The following is a 23,252-nucleotide window of genomic DNA, read 5'->3' on the forward strand; positions in this document are numbered from 1 at the left end:
ATCACTCCACAGAGCTTTTCCACGAAGCACTGTTTTGTGTGGTAACGGAAAGAAAGGATCATCATGCCGACAGTGGTGGTGATGGACGTATCGCTCTCCATGACCCGGCCTGTCTCGGTCGAGGGATCTGAAGAGTATCAGCGTAAACACCTGGCTATCCATGGACTGACCATGTTGTTTGAACACATGGCCACCAACTACAAACTTGAATTTACAGCCTTGGTGGTTTTTTCATCGCTTTGGGAGCTGATGGTTCCCTTTACCAGAGATTACAACACACTTCAGGTACCGCATTTAAAAAATGTACTTGAGAATCAATGAGTTGCTGGTGTTTGTAAGATTCAGCATGTTTCAGAATTACATCTAAGGATCTCATGGCCAGTTTACCCAGAGTAGCCAAGAGACCATTCCTCCCTCCAGATCTCTCACCTAAATTATCAGGTAGCAGCTGAAGTGGGGTTAATTACGGGGAGGAAGAAAATGTGAGAAAAGGGGGCTGAATAACAAAATGAGGTGGTTATTTGGTGAGCCATGTCTGCATACTGATGGTTCTGTGACAGTCATATTTTTGGATGTGAGCACTGACTTGTTCCATAGGTGATGCAGCCGAAGGAAGCTTTTGGAAGGTTTAGGATAGATGCAAGGTAGGAGGAGAATGGGAAAAAGTGAGTAAGAGGTTTTCAGTAAGCTGGCATGACTGGCTAAAGAAAGGGAGATGCGGAGAACACAGGAAGGTTGTAAATGTGTTTGAGAAATGTTAGGACACAGCACTGTGAGTTTCAAGTTGCCTGGTTATGAAACATAGTAATAGAAGAGACCTGGGTCTTCAAGTCCACTCCTCAGCTACTGCAGGCACCATGTCATACACACTGTTTTATAGAAGTGTAAGTCCTTTGACAGACTTGTTGCTTAAAACCAGTGCCCCATACTGCTTGCCCTTTATCATCTGAATTCTGCCACGTTCTCGTTTCTGTAGCATATTTCTGGACAGTTGGCCTTGGGAAATCTGTCAGGCCCAAAGTGTTCAACCAAATCCCTGTAGGTTGTACTGCTGTATGTATTGTGCAGTGTGTTGTGATGCTTTGCTGATCTAGTATACATTTCCATTTTAAAGAGGAGGGAAAGTTGTATAGTTGAAGCTAAAAATGGACACAAATCTCTCTCTGGCATAGATTTCATGTGTGGCAAGATTTCAGGCTGTGGGGCAAGCAACCTATGGCTCAGTTTCTACCACCTCTGTAAACTGGAGCTATAATAGCTGCCTTGCCTCATAGTGGTGTTGTGAGGCCGCATTCCTTAGGGTCATATTTATGATATGGATAAATAGAGCCTTCTAAAGCTGAGCATGGTTTTCCAATCACTTTACTGGGTGAATAAATGGACCCTCAGAAAGCATTCTGAGATCTTTGAATGGGAAGTGCTGTTAGACAGCAGAAGATTGTTATTTTGTGTGTACGCAGGTGTTTGAAACATCAGGGCAATGGGAGCAAATACTGTGCTTTACATGGGGTAACAGCACAGCTTTCAGCATTTACCTTTATTATTTTCAGAGACCTGTAAAGGATCTTTAAAAAATGGGTTGTGCCTTACATGTACTTAGATTTGTTTCCTCTCAGCTTTTGTTCTTTGCTCACAGTTTCAGTTGTTCCCCGGTCAATATGTGCCCTGCCAGACCTGAATCTTTAATAGGAGAGAGCAGAAAATACTCAATGAAACCAATCAAACCTTAGTTCTTTCCTTCTACATCATAAAAAGGCAAAAGCCTAATTTTTAAATTTTGCAGGTCATTTTTAATAATTGTTTCACCCTTTGATAGTAATGCAGTGGGCACAGAAAATAAGTATGAGTTATTCCCTGTCTCTAAATAAACTGTATATACTTTGTGATGATGATACTCCACCCAGAGGTGCTGATGTTCACTTGTTGTTGCAGGAAGCCTTAAGCAACATGGACGATTATGACAAAACATGCCTAGAAGCAGCACTGCTTGGGGTGTGCAACATTGTGCAGCAGGAATGGGGTGCAGCAATTCCCTGCCAGGTAATGGTTGGTGGCTGAGTTCATTGGATTCTAAGAACAATCCAAGTAGTTCTGGAGTGCTATAAACTGCATGTTGAAAAATGAGTGTATATGGCCATTATTGCAATGGAAGACTTCAGCCCTTCAGTAGAGTGCCTAGCAGCATATTTGGGACTGACTTCTACCCAGATAGTGGTTGAAAGAACAGTATTGGGAAACCCGCTTCAGTACAGATTTGCTTGGTACAAATGCATGTATTTTGGGGGCTGGACTCGATGATCTTCCGAGATCCCTTCCAGCCCAAATGTCTATGAAATCTATGAAAATGGTGATCCTTGAACACTTTGGGGAAGCTTGTTTTATGTTCCTGGCTACTATCCCCAAGGAGCCATAGTGAGCTAGGCAGGAGACATGGTCATATACAACTGTCCTCTCCCAGTATTCACTGTGAGGATCAGGGCCAAGCAAGGGTAAGGGTTGCAGTTGAGAATGATTTGTCCTCGAACCCCAAACCAAATGGGCAGCTTACATCTGCCCTGATCAGGTTGAAGAATTCAAAGAACATCCACTCGGTCATTAAAGCTTTCAGCTGTGTTCCTTTGAAGGGAAAAGCCTGAATTTAGCCCTCATTTTTTCCAAGACACTAATAGTCTGTGGCTGTTTGAGTTATGGTTTAAATTAACTAATTTTGCAGCTCAGTGGACTGAGGAACATCTCTTATGCATTCTTCAAAGAAAGAATGAAAAATCTGAGGAGGTTCATTGTCTAGATAGAACCTCTCATAATCTCACCATTATAAAGGCACCTTGAAAAAGCAGATGTCTAAAGCCAAGAATTAGAAGGGTGTAAAACAATCAAACACAGATCAGATTCTTAGCAACTTGATCTCTTATATGAGGCATCACTGTGCTGGCCTATCAGGTGACGGATTGCAAAGCAATGAAAAATGCACTGTGCAAAATCTTTTCATAGTAAAGCATCTTCTTGGCAAGCTCTGCAGCAAACAAAAGCACCACAGAGATAATGCAAGTGGCAGAATGGGCTGTTGAAAAGAAGAGCATTGCGAACGGTGTGCTCTTCCATCTGCTAAAATTCTGGATTATAGATCTGGATATAAAGAATAAATATTTAATTTCACCTGGGTTTGGTGTTCTTTACTTCTTGATCTAACCTGTTGTGCAGAGTTGGTGTACAGAGGTCAGACAGCAGCCATATTCTAGTATAGAAATGGCTACATTTCACTGGGGTACATGTAATCCAGTTATTTTAGGTAACTTGTAGGGAATTTTTACAGCCAACTTTGGGCTTTGTTTCAGTGGAAAATCTTATCATTAGTACTTATCACTGCTGCTGAAAGATCTGAACAGACTAGTATGTGAGCTTATAATTGTTAGCAATGTATGGAGGGTCTAATGTACCTTACAGCTCTTTCCTTGGTGTGGCCCCAATTGATATCTGTGGAAATTAGGTTGGCCCTTTTCTTTATACAGTGATAACAGATTGCACATCCCAAGCATCTTTTGTCTAAAGGTTTTGAGCCCCCAGCAGTTGCATAGCCTTATGACAAGGTAGTCTCTATGCTGAAAGGATGTAGAGCTTTGTAAGACTCAGTGTAATTTTACTTATCAGTCTATGTTTATTGGTAGCAGCATATGATTGGTACTTATAAAAATACATTCTATCCTATTTGCTTAATTAAAACTTTAGATGGTACATACAACTATTTATTATGTAGAGCATTTAATTTGTAGTGGTTAAATGCATTCATTATGTAATGTACTTGTAATACAAGTGCCTAACTCTGCAGACTTTATAACAGTAATCCTTATCTACCTAGTCCATGTAAATAGGGACTGGTTATGTGAGTAAGGATTTTCTGGGTTGAGCTGGTCCCAATAGGACAACTGGCTTGAGTGAAGTTAAGTACAGGTATAAATATTTGCCATGTTGGTGCCTGTCTACAGATGAAGGCATGTTGAGTTGGAATTGCTAATATATCCTTTTCTTTCACTCTAGGTTGTCCTAGTAACTGATGGCTGCTTAGGGATTGGCAGAGGCTCTCTGCGGCACTCCTTAGCTACTCATAACCAACGAAGTGAAAGCAACCGATTTCCTCTGCCTTTCCCCTTCCCCTCCAAGTTGTACGTCATGTGCATGGCTAATCTGGAAGAGGTGACTCTTTTCACAAATTATTTTTCAGTCTTGGGGATAATAGTTCTTGCATGTTCTCAGTCACTTTCTAACATCCTAGTTCTATAGTGCTTGGTTTGGGTGATAATTTGGTCACATTTAACTGCAGTGCTTGCTACTTCATTTTATGACTATCTTTAGATTAAAAAACATGAGGTTCCAGACTCTGATGATTCCTGACAGTTTTGTTCTAGGGAATTGTATCATCTTTATTTCAGGGTTTCTGTGGGTACATCTTTCTGTGCTAGGTGAGGCTGAGGTGTTGAAAAATAAGGTCCTAAAATTAGTCTCTGAAATCCATATCCTGTCTTCAGTAAATGGCTCACTTTTCAAGTGGACTACTGGATGCCCAGCATTTCTGAAAAATGAGTTGTTTATTTGCAAATGTAAATGTAGACTTTCAGCTCCTGGGTTGGCATTTTGAAAAAAAGATTCCTAATCTGTGTTGGTTTTCATGAGAGTTTGACCATATCACTCTTGGGCACCTCCAAAAATCTGAGCTCCACTTTTGAAAATCTTAGGGTTATTTAATAAGAGAAATGTTTTGTTTTTTTTTTGTCGTCTATATTTTTCCATAATGGGCACACCAGAAATGCCACGAATAGAAGGATTTTCCACTTACGCAGGTGTGCTGTTTATATTGCAGGTTGGAGATCTTTGTCAAGGATGATTTTCTTGATCAAACTGATAAAGTGTTATTAACATTTTAGAATAAATTAAAAAATCTTTTTAAGGTGATCTTTTATTAATAGGATGTGCAGTCACTCTCACAAGCAATCTCTGAGAACCTCCCATGGGAAGAGAATAATGTTTTGCTAGCCCTCTCTTAAAATTATGTTACTCTAAAAAATCGGGAAACTATTATAACCACTAATAAAATACAGCTATGAATATATTTCTAGGTTGCATCCAATCCAGTGTTGCACTAAACATAAAACATGCATAGTTTGTGCTGAAGTCCAGTTAACTTAATCTTAGCTAGAGCTGGTCAAAAGATACAGAAAGGAGAATCTTGATGAGAAATTTTGCTGGTGTCCTTTAAACAGAGTTGGAAATGGACCCATTTTTAATTTTAAAAGTTTGAAATAAATTTGTCATTGAATGCATCAAAATCACTAACATAGTGGCTGTGAAAAATGTTCATGTGTTAAATTTTCATTTTCTGAATTGAGAATGAAGAATTTAGAAAAGCCCAACAGGTTTTTCCAGTAGTTTTCATCTTCAAATGAAAACCTTCTTATTAAAAAAAAATTGAGTGACCTAAGGTCCAGCCATTTGGATTTAGGCTTCTCCTCAACTGTCTACCTCTCACTGGCCAGGACCATTAGGAAGAATTAACGTACAAACATACTATTGTGAGGCTCTGTTCTTTTTCAGTGGTAAAATATCTGCATCCAGCCCATTCCTAATTAAGAAATGTAAACTCTGCCTGACTGCAATTAAGGTGGTCTAAAACTGCACATCGAGGAAGGCAGGATACAGTTTGTGGTTAGTGGATAGGGCAGCGGCAGGCATTTATTTTGGGCAGGGGGCTGCTTACTGAGTTTCAGCAAGCCATCAAGGGCCGCATGACAGCCAGCCCAGGGAAGATTAATATTGATGTTCTAAATTTTTTAGGCACCCTGCAGGCCGCATCCGGCCCCCGGGCCACATTTTGCTCACCCCTGGGATAGGGCCTAGTCAGGAAAACTGGGCTCTGGCCTGGACTTGATCACTGTTGCATTGTAGGTAATTACTTGGCTAATAGGAGTTTTGTCATTGGCATCTCTGAAACTGGGATTTCACCCTTGATTTCTCAGACACACAGCTCCCAATGGAGAGAGTGCTATTTGCAATGCCTTGCCATTATTGGTAAAGTGCTGTGAGATTATTTCTATTGCAGCGGTGCCTTGGAGATCCAGCCAGAGATAATGGCTATGCTGCGCCAAGCACTATACAAGCACATAGCAGAAAAATAGCCTCTACTCCAAGGACCTTACCCTCGAAGTAATCCTTTGAGGAAAGGCACTATAGAAATACACCGTTTATATTATTAAAGGTACTTCAGTACTCTTGAAAACTAAGTGTTCTTGTGAGTACTGGAGCTTTTGAAAAGGCTTTGGAAACTATGATTTACCAGCTGCAGTATAAGGGCCATATTCTGGCTAATAATAAAAGTTACATTAGGAGTAAATTTCTTGCAGGAACAAACTTTTTGGCTTCTTTAAAAATTAATTAGATAATTTTCCGTTCACACAGACTTTACTCTTATTGGCAGAGGTAATCTTAAAATCTGTGTAATAACACATTTGTTCTGTTCTTGTGCTATATGGATATCTTTTCTTTTGCTTTGCAGCTCCAGAGCTCAGATTCTCTCGACTGTCTGGAACGACTCATAGATTTGAACAATGGGGAGGGACAGATTTTTACCATTGATGGACCTCTTTGCTTGAAGAATGTACAGTCCATGTTTGGGTTAGTAGGCTTGTAACTCATATGGTTCTTAATTTACACCTGTAAAGAAAAACATAATGCAAGATAACTGATAATTTGTGATATTTGAACTCGGAGGCTTTTTCTTTCCAACATCGTTTTGACTATATTATTGATCTACCTTGTCCTTCTTGGGTTATGGCTGGTATTTCTTTTGTGTACTCAGTAATTAAAAACAGCAGCATCCATATTTACAGATATTTTCCTTTAATTTGACAACTTGGGATGCACATTTACCTGGAACCTTTTCAAGAACTGGCATTAACATGCCATAAAATTCATAACGTACTGTAGCATTCATCACTGGGCAATGCTATAACTATCAAGTTAACTTCAGATTTTATAAAAGATTTGGGAGCTCAGCTAGTGCACTTTAAACAAACTTAAATAATTTATTTTCAACTGATTTGTGTTACTTTTTCCCTAATAATAAATGATCATGTTCTAGAAAACTAATAGACCTGGCTTATACACCATTCCACGCTGTTCTCAAATGTGGCCACTTAACATCTGATGTGCAAGTATTTCCCAGACCAGAACCTTTCATTATAGATGAGGAAATAGATCCCATCCCCAAAGCAATAAATACAGGTAACAAATGTTTGTTTTGTTTTTGTTTTAAACTTACTTTAGTTTTAATTTTTATTTCTCTTCTAGCGTCCCCCACCTTGCTTAGTGCGTGTTCTCTCCTCACTCTCTGCCCCGCAAGGAGTGGCATGTAGTCATCAGTAACACTGCAGTTGTGTTCACCCTTTTCAGACTCCTGTACAGGGCTGGAGTGATATAGAGGGTTTCTAAAAGCTTTGTTTCACCCAAGGTGAAAATTTCCTTGGTGCAGGGACAGGTGGACAGTTGTAGACTGACCTCCAAGGATTTCTCTGAAAGTATGATGTAGAGGATAGAAAGGGCATGTTGGGCTAGAGCAGCATTTCTCAACCTGTAGGTCACCACCCAAAAGTGGGTTGCAAGAATACATGAAAGGGTGGTGAACAAACTTTAAAAATGGATCAACAAACTAAAAATGGATTCTTCTTTAAAGGAGAAAAACGTGGGGAAACCATGGGCTTTCTCTTGCAAGCTGTCAGAGTCCCAGCCTCTAAGGGGCTGCTTGGGGCCTGCCATACCCCACACACACCTACTCCCTGCCCCACACACTGGAGGGTAGGGGGCAGTGGGTCAGGAGTGAGGGGCACCAGGTTGAGACTGGCCATTGATGTTTACAAATGGGTCCTGATACAAAAAAGGTTGAGGACCACTGGGCTAGAGCATACAACAGTGTGGAGAGTCTAACTGTCTGTATCCAGTGGGAGGGGGCAAAGGATTCTTAAAGTCTCCTTTGTCCCTAGGTTGCAAGTTCTAATCTGAACCTCTTAAATGGAGACTGTCTGGTTTTAGGAGTCTGACAAGCAGATATGGAGACTTTCACAGCTGGGCAATTTGAATTCAGGGCAGCCTGGTGGTGACTAGAAACCATTATCCCCTGAAGGTTGCTCAGAGGCAAATGAGCTGGTGGTGGCAATGCAGGTCATATTATTAGAGAGCTTGCATCAAAACCTTATTGTCCCTTGGAATAAAGGAGCAGGCTCTCTAGAGAAGTCAGCAGAGACTGAGCTGTTCTTGAGAGGCTGGAATTGAGAAGATTGTCAGGGCAGCCTGGAGAAAGCTTCCACTGCCATTGCCTAGATCTTCCTTCTCTAGCCATGTCAATCTGGCACTGCTTGCCCCTCCTAAATTCTCTCTAAAAACAATGAGGAAGGGCAGAGTCATTGTTCCCAGATGGTGAATGACACCCACCCACAGAGGACACTGATAAATGTGCACAACCCACAAATCAGCAAGTGCATGACAAAGAGAGCATATACTGCAGTGTTTGCAGCTATGGTGTAGATAGAGAATATAAGGTTGCCTCAGCAAAGTAACCTCCAGCTCATCCATATTGTACACTTGCCCTGGTGCTTTTGACTTTATTCCTTAGTGTTTGGCAGTAGTGTCAGATTGTTCCAGGCGGTCATTTCCCTTCCCCAGCCTCCCCTGTGCAGTTTTGTAAACGAGATTTGGCTCGATTGCATTGTTCAGCCAAAAACAGGTACTTCTTGCAAAAAATACAGTGATCAAACAATTACGTTAAATTGCACTAAGTGCAGTAGGTTTACTGCAACTGGGGCATCTAGGCTTCATTGATTTTTACAGATACAAAGGACAAATATTTGGGTGGGGAGCACAGTGTAATTACATGTTTTTGTGGGATCTACATTGAATTCAGACTGGTATTACTTTTAAATAGAAATTGATATGAGTACTGAAAGCTAGCACAGCTGAAAAAAATGGGGGTGTGGTGTTAGTCTGGATAAGAGGACTCCTTATCGTATTTCAGCTAAGCGGGTGATCTTCTTGTCACTTGAGACAGGAAATTTGGTATAAATGAGGTGTTGCTCTATGTCCATTGAACTGCACCTTAATTGCAGTTCAATTGACCATTTGTAGGTTTAATTAAGTGGTGTATTAGCTATGGAAAGCATCAATTTTTATAGCCTTTGGGCCAAATTCGTTGCCACAGAGCTGAGACCTTTAATATAAAGATTACAGCTTCCTGGTTCTTGTACTCAGCATTTATTAGATGAACCCAAGAGCTCCTCTGACTTGTGCTGGATAAGTATGCTGCCCAAGGGATTCACCATGCTCTGGCTCCGCTGCTTCATTATTCTGTGCATCTTGGACACAGAAGCTGGAGCAGCAGAAGGGGGCTATGCTGACTTTATATTTGCTAGTGATTCTCTTTGCTGGGGCTAACTCTGGCAAGGGGATGAAGAGAGACTTCTGTTCCCTGTGTGCTGTGCAAGTGGTGAGAAGGGAGTGGCTCAGGCTGAGGCTCATTAAAATCTCAGACAATCCACACCTGCAATTTCAGAGATGAGTGACCCTTCCTGTCCTTTACGATTTATAACAAACACCTTGAAAAAGCTGATAGTTATAACAACATTTTTCCTGGATAGCCTGGTGCCTCTTGCAGAAGGGCTACCTGCGATAGTTGGTTTTTAATGGCCCACTTTGAAGTTCCATTATTGCTGTGTTTGTAGCACAGACAGTTCCTGCTCATGTTCAGGTCCCAGTGTGATAGGTGCTGTAGACACAAAAAGCTTCCAGACGTCCAAGAACTAGTGATGTTAAACTGATTGTAAAAAATGTATTGGCTGTTTCCAAATCTGACCTAAATCTATTGTTTCTTTACAGATCTAGAAATAGTTGGTTTTATAGACATAGCTGATATTTCTAGCCCTCCTGTCTTATCTAGACACCTGGTGCTGCCCATAGCACTCAACAAAGGTGAGCAGATTTTGTTTCTAATGGTTGTTGTTGTGCTGTTTGGAATTCACTGTTTTTATCTTCTGTTGGCATGGTGGTAATACAGAAAGCCCAGCATCCTGCAGATCGCATAAAGGGCAAGTGCTATGTCCTTAAAAAAAAGGGCATTTTTGATGGCCACATTAAAATTAAAATCTTAAACCCTACCTCTACCTTCTTTCTTTAAAAAAAATCCTCTTAAAAGTGTATCTGTATATGAAAAGGCAAAGCTGCAACAAGGGTCAGTGGCCCTTTTGTAACACCATAAATAAAACTTTCTGAATTTTGAGCTAAAAGTAACTCTGGTCAGGAAGCAGGTGACACGAGATGAATGCTTAATGCGAGCTTTTATCTGCTTGTACTGATTTGGGGCTTGGGATGTTTTTAAATCTGGCCTTCAACATGGCTTTGAATTAGCACTGTGATTATTTATGTTACTCAGAAAAGTCATCCACTGCTAGCTAATGTTATTTGTATAGTATGTGTAACCAGCTGGCAGTGCAAAGAAGAAATTTTGTGAGGTTTTTCTTGGAAAAAAAGATTGAAAGGAAAACTTAGCAATTACTGGGTTGGTCTCTATATATCAGCACTCTGGTTCTGCCAAAGGTGTCTCCCTTGTAAAAACCAGCTGTTGATTGCTGAAGCACAGCTGTATTCCAGCTGCTAACATACAGCAAATTGCTCCTGGTGATCTAGAAATGGGAAACATCATGAGAGAGGATGGTTCAGGGATCTCTGATCAGAAGACTCTGTGTGTACTGGCTGCAAGAATATGGGTATTTTAGTGTTTTTTCTCCAAAGATAAGTTACCCTTGGGTCTGGGGCAGCTCTTCAGAAACAGTTTTGTGAGGAAGATACAGGAGAAAAATGCATCATCCTATGCCATCTTAGTTGCACAGTCTACTTTGCCCAGGCATTTCACTTGGCAGCTGTTTAAGACAGTCTTGTGCTGCAGTTCTAGCCCATGGGGTTCAGCATATCAGAGGGGAGGCTGAGATTGTGCAAGAACTGGAGCTTTCCTATAGAAAGGAGAATGTGTGCAGGGGGCCAGCGTTGCTCTTTTGAATGTGTGTGGGGGGTGAATGTTGCTCTTATAGGGTGATTTGCTCTCCATTAATGACAGGCATCTGTTCTAGGGGACTTTCCAAGTGATGGGTGCTAGATGCCCTGCATAGTAGAACCAGTGCTTGTGAGTTTAAATTTATGCTCTTGCTTTTTCTCTTTTATTTTTTTTTTCACAGAAGGGGATGAGTTGGGTCCAGGGATCACTGATGACACAGAAGATGAGAATTCAGCTAATCAGATTGCTGGCAAAATACCCAACTTCTGTGTACTGCTGCATGGGAGCCTGAAGGTGGAAGGCATGGTGGCCATTGTCCAGTTAGGGTATGGATGTGGAGTTCTTCTTGCAGTCTTTCTCTGCCCTTGGGGATATAGGAGCAGTCATTTATGCAAACCTCACAGTACTGGATACAAAAGTTGGATTTTTTTTAATGTGATTCTGGATTTTGTAGTTTGCAGAAGCTTTCAAGTTACAGTAGGAAGTGAAAGAAACATGAAGTTTTCAGCCTGTATGGTCTACTCTTTTCTCTAGGCCAGAGTGGTATGGGATGCTGTACTCCCAGGCTGACAGCAAGAAGAAATCAAACCTCATGATGTCTCTCTTTGAACCTGGGCCTGAGCCCCTCCCTTGGCTAGGGAAAATGGCACAGCTTGGGCCTATTTCAGGTAGTAACTAACCCAGTTTTAAAGTCCCTTGTACACGTGATGTTTGTTGTGTTAATGTCCCAGCCAAGTCTTGTTCTTAAAAGTCTTTTCTTCTTTCAGATGCAAAAGAAAACCCTTATGGGGAAGATGACAATAAGAGCCCTTTCCCTTTGCAGCCCAAGAATAAGCGGAGTTATGCACAGAATGTCACTGTGTGGATCAAACCAAGCGGCCTGCAGGTACGTGCTCTGTATTTAGCCTTGGTGCTTTGATGTAGCTTAGCGGTGATCCTTTGGAAGTATCCAGCACAGGGTGCAGGTAAGTGGGGCTCGACTGTGCGTCATCTGCTCTGGGGAACTGTCTACGTCCCCATGTCTATCCTGCAGGAAGTGAGTACTGAACTAGGGCAACGTAGCCCTTGGAAATAGGGCTGAACTGATTCTGTTTGGCTCTTTAATTAGGGCAGACTGGCAGTTATTGTGGGGCAGCTGACATGTAACAAGCTACCGTCTTCTTTTACTGGCTGGACTTTGTTGATACCCTCCCTGCTAGCAGCAGCATAGTCTCTGTTGCTTCCATCTTGTACTGTTACTTTATTGTGGTTTCTCTAAAAGCTTTCTCTTTAAAATTACATGATTAAAACACACAAGCAAATGAAAATGGTTCACTGAAAGCCATCCCTGGCCACTTGGCATCATGCTTAGTTCAGTTGGTTTAGAGTAGGGGTGCTCAACCTCCAGCCCACAGGCCAAATGCAGCTCACGCACCCATCTCATCTGGCCTACAGGGCTCCCCATGGTAGGGGTGCACCAATAAAGATTTTCTTGGCCTATACTGATGGCCGATACTGACAGTCTATTATTAACCGACTATATCGACTGATGCCAGTCCAATAACCAATATTAGTAACAATGCAAGGCATTTTAAAGTACTGACATAAACCTTTATTTTTTGCACACTCCAGCAGTCCTGTGTCACATGTATCAGTGTCCCAGCACTTAAAAATGGTGGCAGGGGCACTTGAACTAAAGCTTGTGAAATGAGCTTTAGTTCAAGACCCACCACCACCATTTTTAACCACAGCAACACTTTTACACAGAGCAGGGTGAGGGTGGACGCAGTGTGGCCGCTGTGGGCTTGGGACTCTCTGCCCTGCTGCCTTTGTCTTGGGGAGCCCCATGCCAACTATGCACCCCGCTGCCAGCTCTGCAGCAGGGAGCACTACTTGCTGCCCCCACTGCTGCAGAGTAGGCAGGGGGTACATGGCTGGCTCAGGGGTCCTGAGGGAAAGGTAGCAGAGCAGAGAACCCCAAGCCTGCAACGAGCAGCCCACATCCACCCCATGTACAAATCTATGGGGGTATATGCCCCCCATGCCTCCCCCAGAGTTTGCGTGTAGTGGTAAGGAGCCACCCCCACCCCCGTGCATTCTCTGGACAAGCTGCCAGTGGCTCCATCATACACCCTGACTCAGCCCCAGGTCCCGTGCACCACCCTGGCTGGGCAGCGCCCCCAGCCTCTACCTCTGCCCCAACTTCCTCCCTCACCATGGGGGCCTTGATCTGTCCCCCCCAACCCATGCCCCTTCTTCTCCTTAGACTTACCTGCAGGGAGTTGCTCTCCACACTGCCTGGCTGTATTCCTGGCCACGTGCATTCATGCGGCCATGCACATGCACATAGGCCCCCTGTGTCCTGCTCCCAGCAGCCCCAAGCAGAACCCGTTGCAGGCTAAAATGCTGCCCGCCTGCAAGGGGAAACCAGCCATTTCCTGAGGGAACCCAGGCATCTGGGGGCATCAGCCCTGTGGAGGAGAGGGAACCAAGGTGTCCAGGGCCCTGGCCAGCAGGCATAATTATTAGTAAACATTATCAGCTACAACAGCCAAAAAAGTAGATAGCCGATAATGTAGTTTCCCTTCTATTGGTGCTGATTCAATAGGCAACCAATATATCAGTGCACTTCTACGCTATGGGTCAGGAAAATTGGCAGTGGGGGTGCAGTGGCTATTTATATGGAAACATTCTCCCCTGCCAAATTCCGAAACACCAACCAGTGTGTGCCCAGTTGTGGCCAGATCAAGCTGCAACCCCTTCCCTCGCAGGGCTGGGCCAACCCCCTCCCCTCCCCACAGGGCTGGGTCGGGGCTTGGCCATGCCCCCTTCCCAGGTTCAGGCTATGCCCCCTTCCCTCCCTGAGGGGCCAGGTAGGGGCCTGGCCACATCCCCTTCACAGTCCCCCACCTCTGCAGGGCCAGGCCACATTCCCTTCCCTTTCCATGGGGCTGAGTCAAGCTCCTTTTCTGTGCCAGGAACTGGCCTGCCTCCATCCCCCTCTACACAGCCAGATGATGCCTGCCCAGGTGCGGGATAGGGCATGCTGGCTGTACCTGGTCTGTGGACAAACTGGGCACTGCCAGTCTGGCCCACCAGGCAAAAAGATTGAGCACCACTGGTTTAGTATAATTGCCGTGTGTGTGTTACCCTGGGTGAGTAGCATCAGAAGCCAGTAATCACAGGTGCTCCAGGAAAGATTGAAGGATTGTTTCCTAAGCCATTGTTGGGGATTCTTTCCTGCAGCCTCTCTGAAAAATGACATGATCTTTTCTTTTCCTTTCTCTAGACGGATGTGCAGAAAATCTTGAGAAATGCAAGAAAACTTCCTGAAAAAACTCAAACATTTTATAAAGTGAGTAACATTGTAGGATTGCTTATAACCATATTCTGTACAAGCTGGAAGCCCAGTGGTGATGGTCCATCAATAGAGAGCCTGAGTGCCATGTAGGGGGTGTTAACACGTGGTCAGCATTAATTCTCAGCAGCTGCGGGGAGGGAGGTAGGCATTTGATTCAGTTCACTGATTAGTAAAGCTGAGATGCTGAGTCCCTTTCCTATCTGCTGCTCACGTGGACAGAGTTCCTGTACATTTTGGGGGTGGTGGATGTTCTCTCAGAGAGAGAGGAGGAATGGTATGCACTAGTCACTGCTGCCAAGTGAGGTCCTAAATGGAACAGGGAGACTGTCTCATCCTGCTTTCACAGGCTGCTACACAGGGCACAGGACTGGTCCAGAGGGGTCACAGAAGGAAGTGAGAGCGTGAGCGGGCAGTAACCCACACAATTTCTCCTCTGAGGAGCTGCTGCCTGCAACATGCTGAAGGCTGCTGCTAGCAAGGCAGAGTGAAATCTAATACTCCAAGGACAGATGGCTCCAATGCAGCACTCTTAAAACCAGACTATGACCAGGGTCGATTGCCACTCCTCCCACAATAAAGCAAAAGCAATTTATGATGTTTGCCTCCAGCTGGGGTGCTGGTGTGCCCTGTAGAAAAACATGCAGAGCTACAGTCCCTGTCATAAGTTTACAACCTAAGAAAATCGGTATTATAAATCTGCTGGCCCTGATGATCGAGATGCTAGGACGGAGCAAATGACAGAGCACTTAGCTTCAGGACTGCTAGCTTGGGAGAAGGGCAATGTGACCATGGAAGCAGAAAAAAGCAGGTGATGGGGAAACTCAGCGTTCTTAGTAGCACTGGAGGTCACCCTTACTTCATTTTGTTTCTGGTTGGGAAGCTTCCCAGACCAGAGTCCACCTGTTTTACTGTTTGGAGCAAGTCTGCAAGGAGCAGAATGTTAGAATAGGGATGGCTTTCAATGGCATTTTTCTTCCTCCCAGGAACTGAACCGTTTGCGCAAGGCAGCCTTGGCTTTTGGCTTTTTGGATCTTCTGAAAGGCGTGGCCGATATGCTGGAAAGGGAGTGCACACTTCTTCCTGATACAGCTCATCCTGATGCAGCATTCCAGCTTACACATGCTGCCCAGCAACTCAAAGTGGCAAGTACTGGGACCTCAGAATATACTGCCTATGACCACAATATCACCCCGCTGCAGACTGACTTCTCAGGGAGCAGTGCCGAGAGAATGTGAGAACTGGTTTTTAGAACTTTTTGGGAAGGATTTCCAAGTCTCAAGTGGTCCAAAGTTTCCTGTCTTACTTGCGTTCTGGGACCTGTTCAAATATTGTCCAAAGAACTTTGATACAAATTGGAGAGTCTCTAAATACAATCTCTTATTTCTAAATGTGGGACTGGTTTCGTTTTTGTGGATTTAGAGGTTGACCTGGAAAGTGTATTTTTAAATGTCTTGCGAAGGCCTCGAATACTGCATTGAAGTGTGAGCAGAGGGAACTTGGTATGTTGTTAAAGGATGTGTGAAGAAACAAAGACAATGCTCTCAGGCAGTGGATGGTGCCAGCACTATGCCTGTACCCACTGGTGATTGGGGGCTAACAGCGTTAGATTAGTGGCAACAAGCATTGGTGAAGCCTCTACCCCAACAGCTGGGGTTATCATTTGGGGCCTGACTTTCCAAGTGCCAGTTGTGCAGCTGCACACATGTACATGGCTTCAGGTTGGATGCACAGCTCACCCTTTCCACAAGCAATTGCCTGACAATTTATGGCCTGATGTTCAAAATGCAGTTGCTAACATTTTAACATCACCTGTCCAGTGGTGCTGACACCCATGAAGAATAGTTTACATTCTGCAATGAAAAAAGTGGGTTTTTTTTAAAATAAATTGTAAGCTATGACATGAATAAAGATTAATGTTTTGTGGAAACTGCTTTTGGTTCCAGCTTCATAAGATCTCTGGTGTATTCATGCTTAGTATTACACAGGCTTAATATTGAGCCAGGGAAAGTATGTCCATGCTGTTCACCATGAAGGTCAGGTACCAAATTGTTTCCAGTCATTTGTACGAAGAACAACACAAAAGAGGACTTCGCTTGTAAATCTTTATTGATAGAAATACACATTCTGTTGCTTTTAGAACTAGGAAACTCAGGAGATTATGGTCTGTAACAACTTCCACCAGATATTACAACTTAACTGAGAAATGTCATGTTGTTATGAAAATGTATAATAAAGAATAAATGCCCTGTTGAGGAGCTCAAACAAAATAATGGAAGGCAACATCCCTGCCATGCTAATGAGATTTCAGTGCTAACTCTAACCTATATGATCCCTCAACTGTTATCAAGCAGGTTTGTGTATGCAAATGTGTGTGCAGTAGTGAAGCAGTAAGTTTATAAATTATGCCCTGCCTCTCCTGAGGAAGCAGTTTATGCCCTGGCTTTGCCATCATGAGCCAAAGGTTCATTCATCAGACATTTCAAAAGCGACAGAAGTTCTTCAAGACCTAATGTCTTTTGTTGATAAAACTGTTTGTTGCAAAATGCCCTCTGATGAGCCTGTATGTCCTTACCCTGGCCTGATAGGAAGTAGCACTGGGAGTGTTTAACAGTGAAAAAACAACCAACAGTTTGATCAGTTGGGACCTGGGAATAAAAAGGACAGATACCTTTTTCCTACAACACTTTTAACACACGGCCATGCAAACAGTGGGGTGTAGTGAACATCAGGGATGCTTCTGGATTATGGCTGTTAGCCTGCATTAATGCTGCAAGCTGCTACAGGCTTTTAAATTTAACCACAGAAGCAAGACAGGGCTGAAGTCTAGGAGGTCAAGTTGGAGGTGCAGGGAGAGGGTCCACCACTGAAAATACCTGATGCCAGGGTGGGGGCAATTTTTCTATGATGGTATTAAAAAAAAAAAATCTCTAATGCAAACAGTGAAGTATCTGAAAGCATCGCTTGACTCTCCCCCATCTGGTCTGTGGCACCAAAACAGCCTGCAGCTTCCTGGATCAACACAGACCCCCAGCACTCCATACTGAGAGTGGGTAAGCAAGTACGCTTGGCAAACTTTCCACGTCAGCACGATTTGATCAGTCACGTCCCCCTCAGTTCCCAACACGACAGAGCAAGAACTAGCTGCCTCTGCTGCCCTAATACCTCAGTGTTACCTGTGTGCCTCCTAATGCAGCGCTCATGTCTTTTTCAGGATACAGAGAACAAAGGGAACTGCCTGGTTTTCCAGTGTTTGAGCATCTAAATTCTCAGGAAGGGGGGAGTTAGAAGCCACACAACAGCACAAAGCAGCTGCTGCCTTAGTGTTTTACCTGGTAAGCCACCAAGGGAAGTCAGAAGGACTAGGCTGTTTCCACTACTAATGACTGGATAGGACTTAGGTGCTGTTCAGGAACACAAGGTACTCCCGCTGCACTGGTACAGAAACTATTGCACACAAGCCAAGAACAAGTTAGTCATGTCCAAGCCAACCAGTTGTACTTCCAGGTTATTTATAAATCAGCAGAAAGCTGCTAAAAAAAAGCAGAGTTCCCACTGATCATTAATAAATGTCCCAAACCTTTTTGGGAGTGAATGGTCTGATATTATATCCCAACATCAGAAGCCTTATCTGCATGCAATATTGAAAGAGCAAATACCCAATTCAAAATAACTAGTCTTTTTCTATTTAGCGCTGCTCCATTTCTTTTCTCGTAAGTATATTATATGCAGATAACAGGATTTCTTGGTAACATGGTGGTCAATGGGATATAAATTTAAGTATTAGGTCATTGTTCAACATTAAATACCATGCATATATGACTGAAGAGTAACCAAATAGAGTATAGAGGAATGTTTTCCGAAGATGCTAAGAAATCTAACGTGATCATTGAACTGTACAAAAGTATTTATAGCATAATGGGTAAAACTGTAAGAATCACAGGCTCATCTTGTCTTTAAGATAAATTAGGTAAGAAAATCACAGCTTCGCTAACTTCACTTCATCTTTCTCTTTTTTGGTCCAAGTTTCTGCCTCCTTTGCTTGTAAAGGTAACGGAAGTTTATAAACCCTCCTGAAAGAGAGAGAGAGAATGTTTACTTGATGCCAAAGATCCCTGCAGATAACTTACGCCGGACAATTTTTTCTGCAAAAATTCAAGAACTGGCACATTTCTCAAACTAGCACTTGCAAATAGTAGTTAAATGATTTTTTCCTTAGGTGTCTAACTATGAGAGCTAAAGATAAACACTGCTTTGGTACTGTAAGGCTGCTCAGGAGTTCAGATTGTCACCTTTGAAAGGTAGCAGAAAAAAGGTAAAATAATTCTAGGGAACTTGCAAGGAAAGAAGTGTTGTAAACCTTGCAGAGACTGTATCAGACTGGATCCCCAGCGAGACGGGGGAAAGTGTCGCTGTGATTTATTTTCTCCAATAGAATGGAAGTCTAGTTAGGGTGCTAAGTTTTTGTTTGTAAATCCTGAGTTGAGAACATGCGTTCCTCTGACATCAGTAGCATCAGCCAGGACACCGCACTTTCATCAAAGATCCACTAATAGAGAACAATCGGGTGTAGCTGATCACAGGTAAACATCACTTTTATATAATAGACTGTTGTTAAGAAATCTCCTATATTGCTTTCCAGAGGACTACTTCATATTGCGCTGGTGCAATGATAGTCTAGTTAAACATCTCTATCCTGTTGAACTATAACTGTATTTTTTAGCATCTATATTTGTATGTACCTTAAAGTAATCTATGTTCTAGGTCTTCTTTTTAAGCAACTGTTATTATTCACTTGTTTTCCTCCGAATTTGTTCAGTTAACATATTTAGACATACCACATGGACGAGAAGAATTTAAGCTTATACAAACTGGTGTTATGACGACTTCCCAAACACATACTAATAATTTAATTTAAAAAAATGAAGCTGTCATCTTCCTTCCCCCATTCCCCCCCACCCCAACCACTGATTTTGGATTTTTCAACAGCTGGGAAAACACAATAAAAAAACCAGAATGGCCTACCTAAAAATAATAATATAAGGTAGATTTGAAGAAAGAATGAAAAGTTGATTGTGACGTTCAGTGGATCTGGCAATCTCAAACTGAATTTTCCTGTTTCACTGAAGATGGGGATGGCCTGTATCACAGAGACAGCTGAAAGCAGAAAGTGAAGCAGGTGAGAGGTCAAGTACAAGGTAAACTATACAGCTGGTCAAACAGGAACTTTCTCAAATGTGTTCCTTAACTGGTAAATAGTGACTTCAGCATAAATCAACTTAAAGTTGTTATTTTATACAAAGTTGCCTCAAAGTCCTGGTCTTTGCCAGACTTTAGTCCTTGGGGTTGATGAGCAGTGCTATGAGCCCATTCCCTGCAGCAAGGGGACTACTCAGCCCGTTTCTCTTATGGCTACAGCAGCTGGTTTCTCTTATGATTGCAAACCAGCGGTGCACACTTTTGTAGAACTCCAAGCTGTTTCAGCAGAAAAGTTAATGTAAACACATTGTTCACCTCCATATGAAAGAAGTCTCACAAAAGAATTAGGTCACTACTGTCTCTCTAGCATAATGGATCTCAAACTGGTCCTGGAAAAGAGCAGAGCCCACGGGTCCTGCTTCTCCAAGCATCCTCTGGCTGGGCTCCTCTCACAGGAACGCTGTGCTCATACAGCTCTACTGGAGTAGTAGCTGCAGCCTGGAGAAAGCACTTCCAGCTCCATGGCTTTGGCCCCCTTCGGAGTGGAGGGGTTGGGGGCTGCAGTTCTGTCACGACCACTGCTGCGTGGATGGAGTTTTCCCCAGAAGACTGGCATTCCCTGGACCATGGGACATTCATGTTCTTGGAGCCAAGACTGTTCCTGCATCCTTGCTTGTCACGCTGGCACTTGGATACTAGCTCATCCTCTGCTGGAGAGGGAAGAGGATGATGGCTGTGGCTTCCCACGTGAGAAATGAAAGGCATCTGCAGAAGTGCTTCCCCATGGCACTTTCCGATGAAAATCAACCCAGAAGAATGGAAGAATGAAATGCCATGAACCAGCCATAGGAGGTAGAAAACTGGGCATTCTGTTTTACACCAGGCCATGTGATAGCCCACAGCCAAAACCTCACATGCCTCCATTTTGTTCCCCTGTTCTTCCCACTTATGAAGGGGCCGTAGTAGTTTCTGTCTTTGGGGAACCTCTGTTGTGGGGAGGAAAATAGCTAGCATAAACTCTCTCTTGCTCCCGGCCAACTACATGGAGCTGTTCTACTTCTCCAGCCAAAGCCAAATATGCAATTTCCTCCCCAAAGCTGCTAGTGATGTCTTCACCTGGATTGGCTGGCAGAAGGTACAGCTCACACGAGTGTAACTTCAAAACCCAGGTCAGGGTGGGGAGGAGTGCAATGCTGGCTATGTAAAGATGTCTTTAAAAAATTCCTCTGAAGTGTGGTGGGCCAGGTTAGAGGGGGGATAAGAAGTGCCAACCTGACTGCTGGAAACTGATGTTCTCCGTCTATCCACAGGGCAAGCACAGCAGTCATCAGCAGCGCTAGTGTCCTCCTTACTTCCACAGATCAAAGGTAAGGTCGCTTCCCCCACCAGTGCAATCTCAGACCTCTCCCAGACTACCAGCAGGGTTGCTAATGAGGGGTGCACTGATTTCGTAGTTGATACCGATAGCCGATTATTAACCAGCCATATTGACCAATACTGATCCATTAACTAACTTACAGGAATGTAGCTGGGCAGTGTAGAGAGTAGTGCCCTACAGATAAGTCTGTGGAGGGGGAGAGATTGAGGCCCCCACAGTGAGGGAGGGAATGGGACAGGGTAGGTGCTGCCCAGCCAGAGTGATGTATGTGACCCTGGGGCCGTAAGCAGGATGAAGCCATAGGTGGCTCGCTCAGAGGGCGTAGGGGGAGGTTGAAAAAGGGGGCAACTCCCTGCCACTGAGTGCACCTCCGAGGGAGGTATGGTGGCCGTGTGCCCCCTGGATTTGTGCATGGGGAAGAGGTGGGCTGCCTGCTGTGGGCTTGTGGCCAGGGCCAGCCTCTTCCTGGTGGTGGGGGGCTAGGCCAGGGCTGGGTTCAGAGTGGGTGGGAGTGGGGCAGGTGGCAGTGCTGGGAGAAGTGGCCATGGGGGGCCTACGGTGAATTTTGGGGTGGCTATAGCCCCCCCCAAACCCTGCTTAGTGCCACCCCTGCTTGGGGCACTCCACTCTGCTGCCTTACCCTCAGGAGCCCTGTGTTGGTCACACGTCCCCTGCCTGCCCCACAGTGTGGGGCTCCTGGCGGAAAGGCACCAGAGTGGAGTGTGCTGAGCAGGGATGGCACTAGAGAGGGATTTGTGGGGGGGGCAATAGTCACCCCAAAATTCACTTTAGCCCCCCAGCATAGCCACCCCTCCTACCACCCCATGCAGCTGAGCCCACCCTGCTCCTTCCCACTCTGAGTGCAGGCCTGGCCCAGCCCCTCCACCAGGAAGAGGCTGGCGTTGCCCCTGGCCATGAAGCGGGCAGCCCGCCGCCATCCTATGCACAATCTGGGGGGGCATGTGCCCCCCATACCTTCCCCAGGGGTGCACACGGCACCCAGGAGCTATCCTTCCCCCTCCTCGGTGTTCCTGGATGAGCCACCTGTGGCTCCATCCCGCTCCCAGCTCTGGGGGCCCATTCACCCCCCTGGCTGGACAGGGCCTGCCCCTAGCCCTGCCCCTACTCTACTCCCTCCCTCAACACAGGGGTCTCGATCTGCCCCCTCCACACCCCTTTCCTTCCCTTCCACAGACTTACCTGTGGGACACTGCTCTCCACGCTGCCCAGCTGCACTCCTGGCGACAAGCATGCTGCAGCTGCATGCCCATGGAGTGTGGGGGCCCTGGCCAGAAGGCATACAGGCAGTCCTCAACTTACAACATTTTGAGTTACAACATTTTGCACTTACAATGTTTATAAATTGACACAGTTTCAAATGTCTAAAGTCAGTTCCAACTTTACAACACTTGATCTGACACCAAACCATGCCAGTGAACAAGTTCGCTGCGTCACCCATCTCCCTGGAGAACATCTGTCCAAACTTCCTTGGACACTTTCTTTAAGAAAGCAGCCAAGACTCCTGAGACTCCAGCCAAGAACCCTTCAAAAAATCCAACCAAGAGCCCTTCAAAACATCCAGCAAAGTCTCCTCAAAGAAATCCTTCCAAATCAATGATTGCTATTTACGATATAAATACATTAATGTAGCTATATTACTCATCTATAATTGATCAGGTACAAAATTCTAGGTTATTTTTGGTGAAAATAGGGTATCGGGCCTTGGTTCAGCAACCAATCCCCCATTTATAACATTTGTTCCTATGGGAAAATTGGTTCTGACTTAAGATGTGGTTTTCAAGAACCAATTAAGCCTGAGGACTGCCTGTATTATATTTATCGGTGAATATTATTGGCTACACCAACCAAAAAAAAGCCAATAAAGTTAATTTTCCTTTTGTCGGTGCTAATCCAATACAGACCAATATGCACCTCTATTGCTAACTAAACTGGTAGCGTGGGTTACTTAGACCCTCCCTGGATGGGAGGTGGGGTCTTCTCTGGCTTTAGCTGTCATCCTTACTGGGTTGCCTGTGGAGCTGGGCAGCTGGTAAACTTGCAGAAAAATGTGAGTTTTGGTCATTTCAGTGCTACTGTATCCCTCTGAATGTAAGACACACTTTTAAAAACAAATTTTAAATTTCTTCTAAAAACAGCCTGCATCATAAGTTCAAGTAAAAAACCAAAAAGTATAAAGTTCTTAAGGGCTCTACAGACATGTCTTAACTGACATTTTTTCCCTCAACTGAGAGAAA

The 23,252-nt window shown here is 44.1% G+C and overlaps 2 protein-coding genes across 2 annotated transcripts in view; one reads left to right on the plus strand and one right to left on the minus strand.

The window, feature by feature from the left end:
• Window positions 1–17,222, plus strand: VWA9 (von Willebrand factor A domain containing 9). Its single transcript, XM_019503970.1, has 11 exons — window positions 1–285; window positions 1,933–2,040; window positions 4,036–4,191; window positions 6,545–6,663; window positions 7,130–7,272; window positions 9,913–10,005; window positions 11,265–11,409; window positions 11,618–11,751; window positions 11,851–11,969; window positions 14,352–14,417; window positions 15,407–17,222. Exons 1-11 carry the CDS (start codon window positions 64–66, stop codon window positions 15,656–15,658), a joined length of 1,557 nt encoding a protein of 518 aa, XP_019359515.1. The 5' UTR covers window positions 1–63; the 3' UTR covers window positions 15,659–17,222.
• The window catches only part of HACD3 (3-hydroxyacyl-CoA dehydratase 3), a 16,699-nt gene continuing 9,961 nt past the window's right edge, over window positions 16,515–23,252 (minus strand). Inside the window, exons 10-11 of the mRNA XM_019503971.1 lie at window positions 19,446–19,577; window positions 16,515–18,493 (exon numbers count right to left, since the gene is read on the minus strand). Of these exons, the coding sequence (XP_019359516.1) occupies window positions 18,417–18,493; window positions 19,446–19,577 (209 nt within the window). The 3' untranslated portion in view covers window positions 16,515–18,416. The remainder of the gene's footprint in view (window positions 18,494–19,445; window positions 19,578–23,252) is intronic.

The sequence above is a fragment of the Gavialis gangeticus genome, unplaced genomic scaffold (assembly GCF_001723915.1).
Source record: "Gavialis gangeticus isolate Ggan-Ray unplaced genomic scaffold, GavGan_comp1, whole genome shotgun sequence".
NCBI classification, from domain to species: Eukaryota; Metazoa; Chordata; order Crocodylia; family Gavialidae; genus Gavialis; species Gavialis gangeticus.

Excerpts from the sequence above, each read along its gene's own strand:
- VWA9 (XM_019503970.1), top strand. The coding sequence starts at position 64 with ATGCCGACAGTGGTGGTGATGGACGTATCGCTCTCCATGACCCGGCCT. Across the intron at positions 4,192-6,544 it reads GCATGGCTAATCTGGAAGAG|CTCCAGAGCTCAGATTCTCT; the intron begins GTGACTCTTTTC and ends TTTGCTTTGCAG. Across the intron at positions 11,410-11,617 it reads GTGGCCATTGTCCAGTTAGG|GCCAGAGTGGTATGGGATGC; the intron begins GTATGGATGTGG and ends TCTTTTCTCTAG.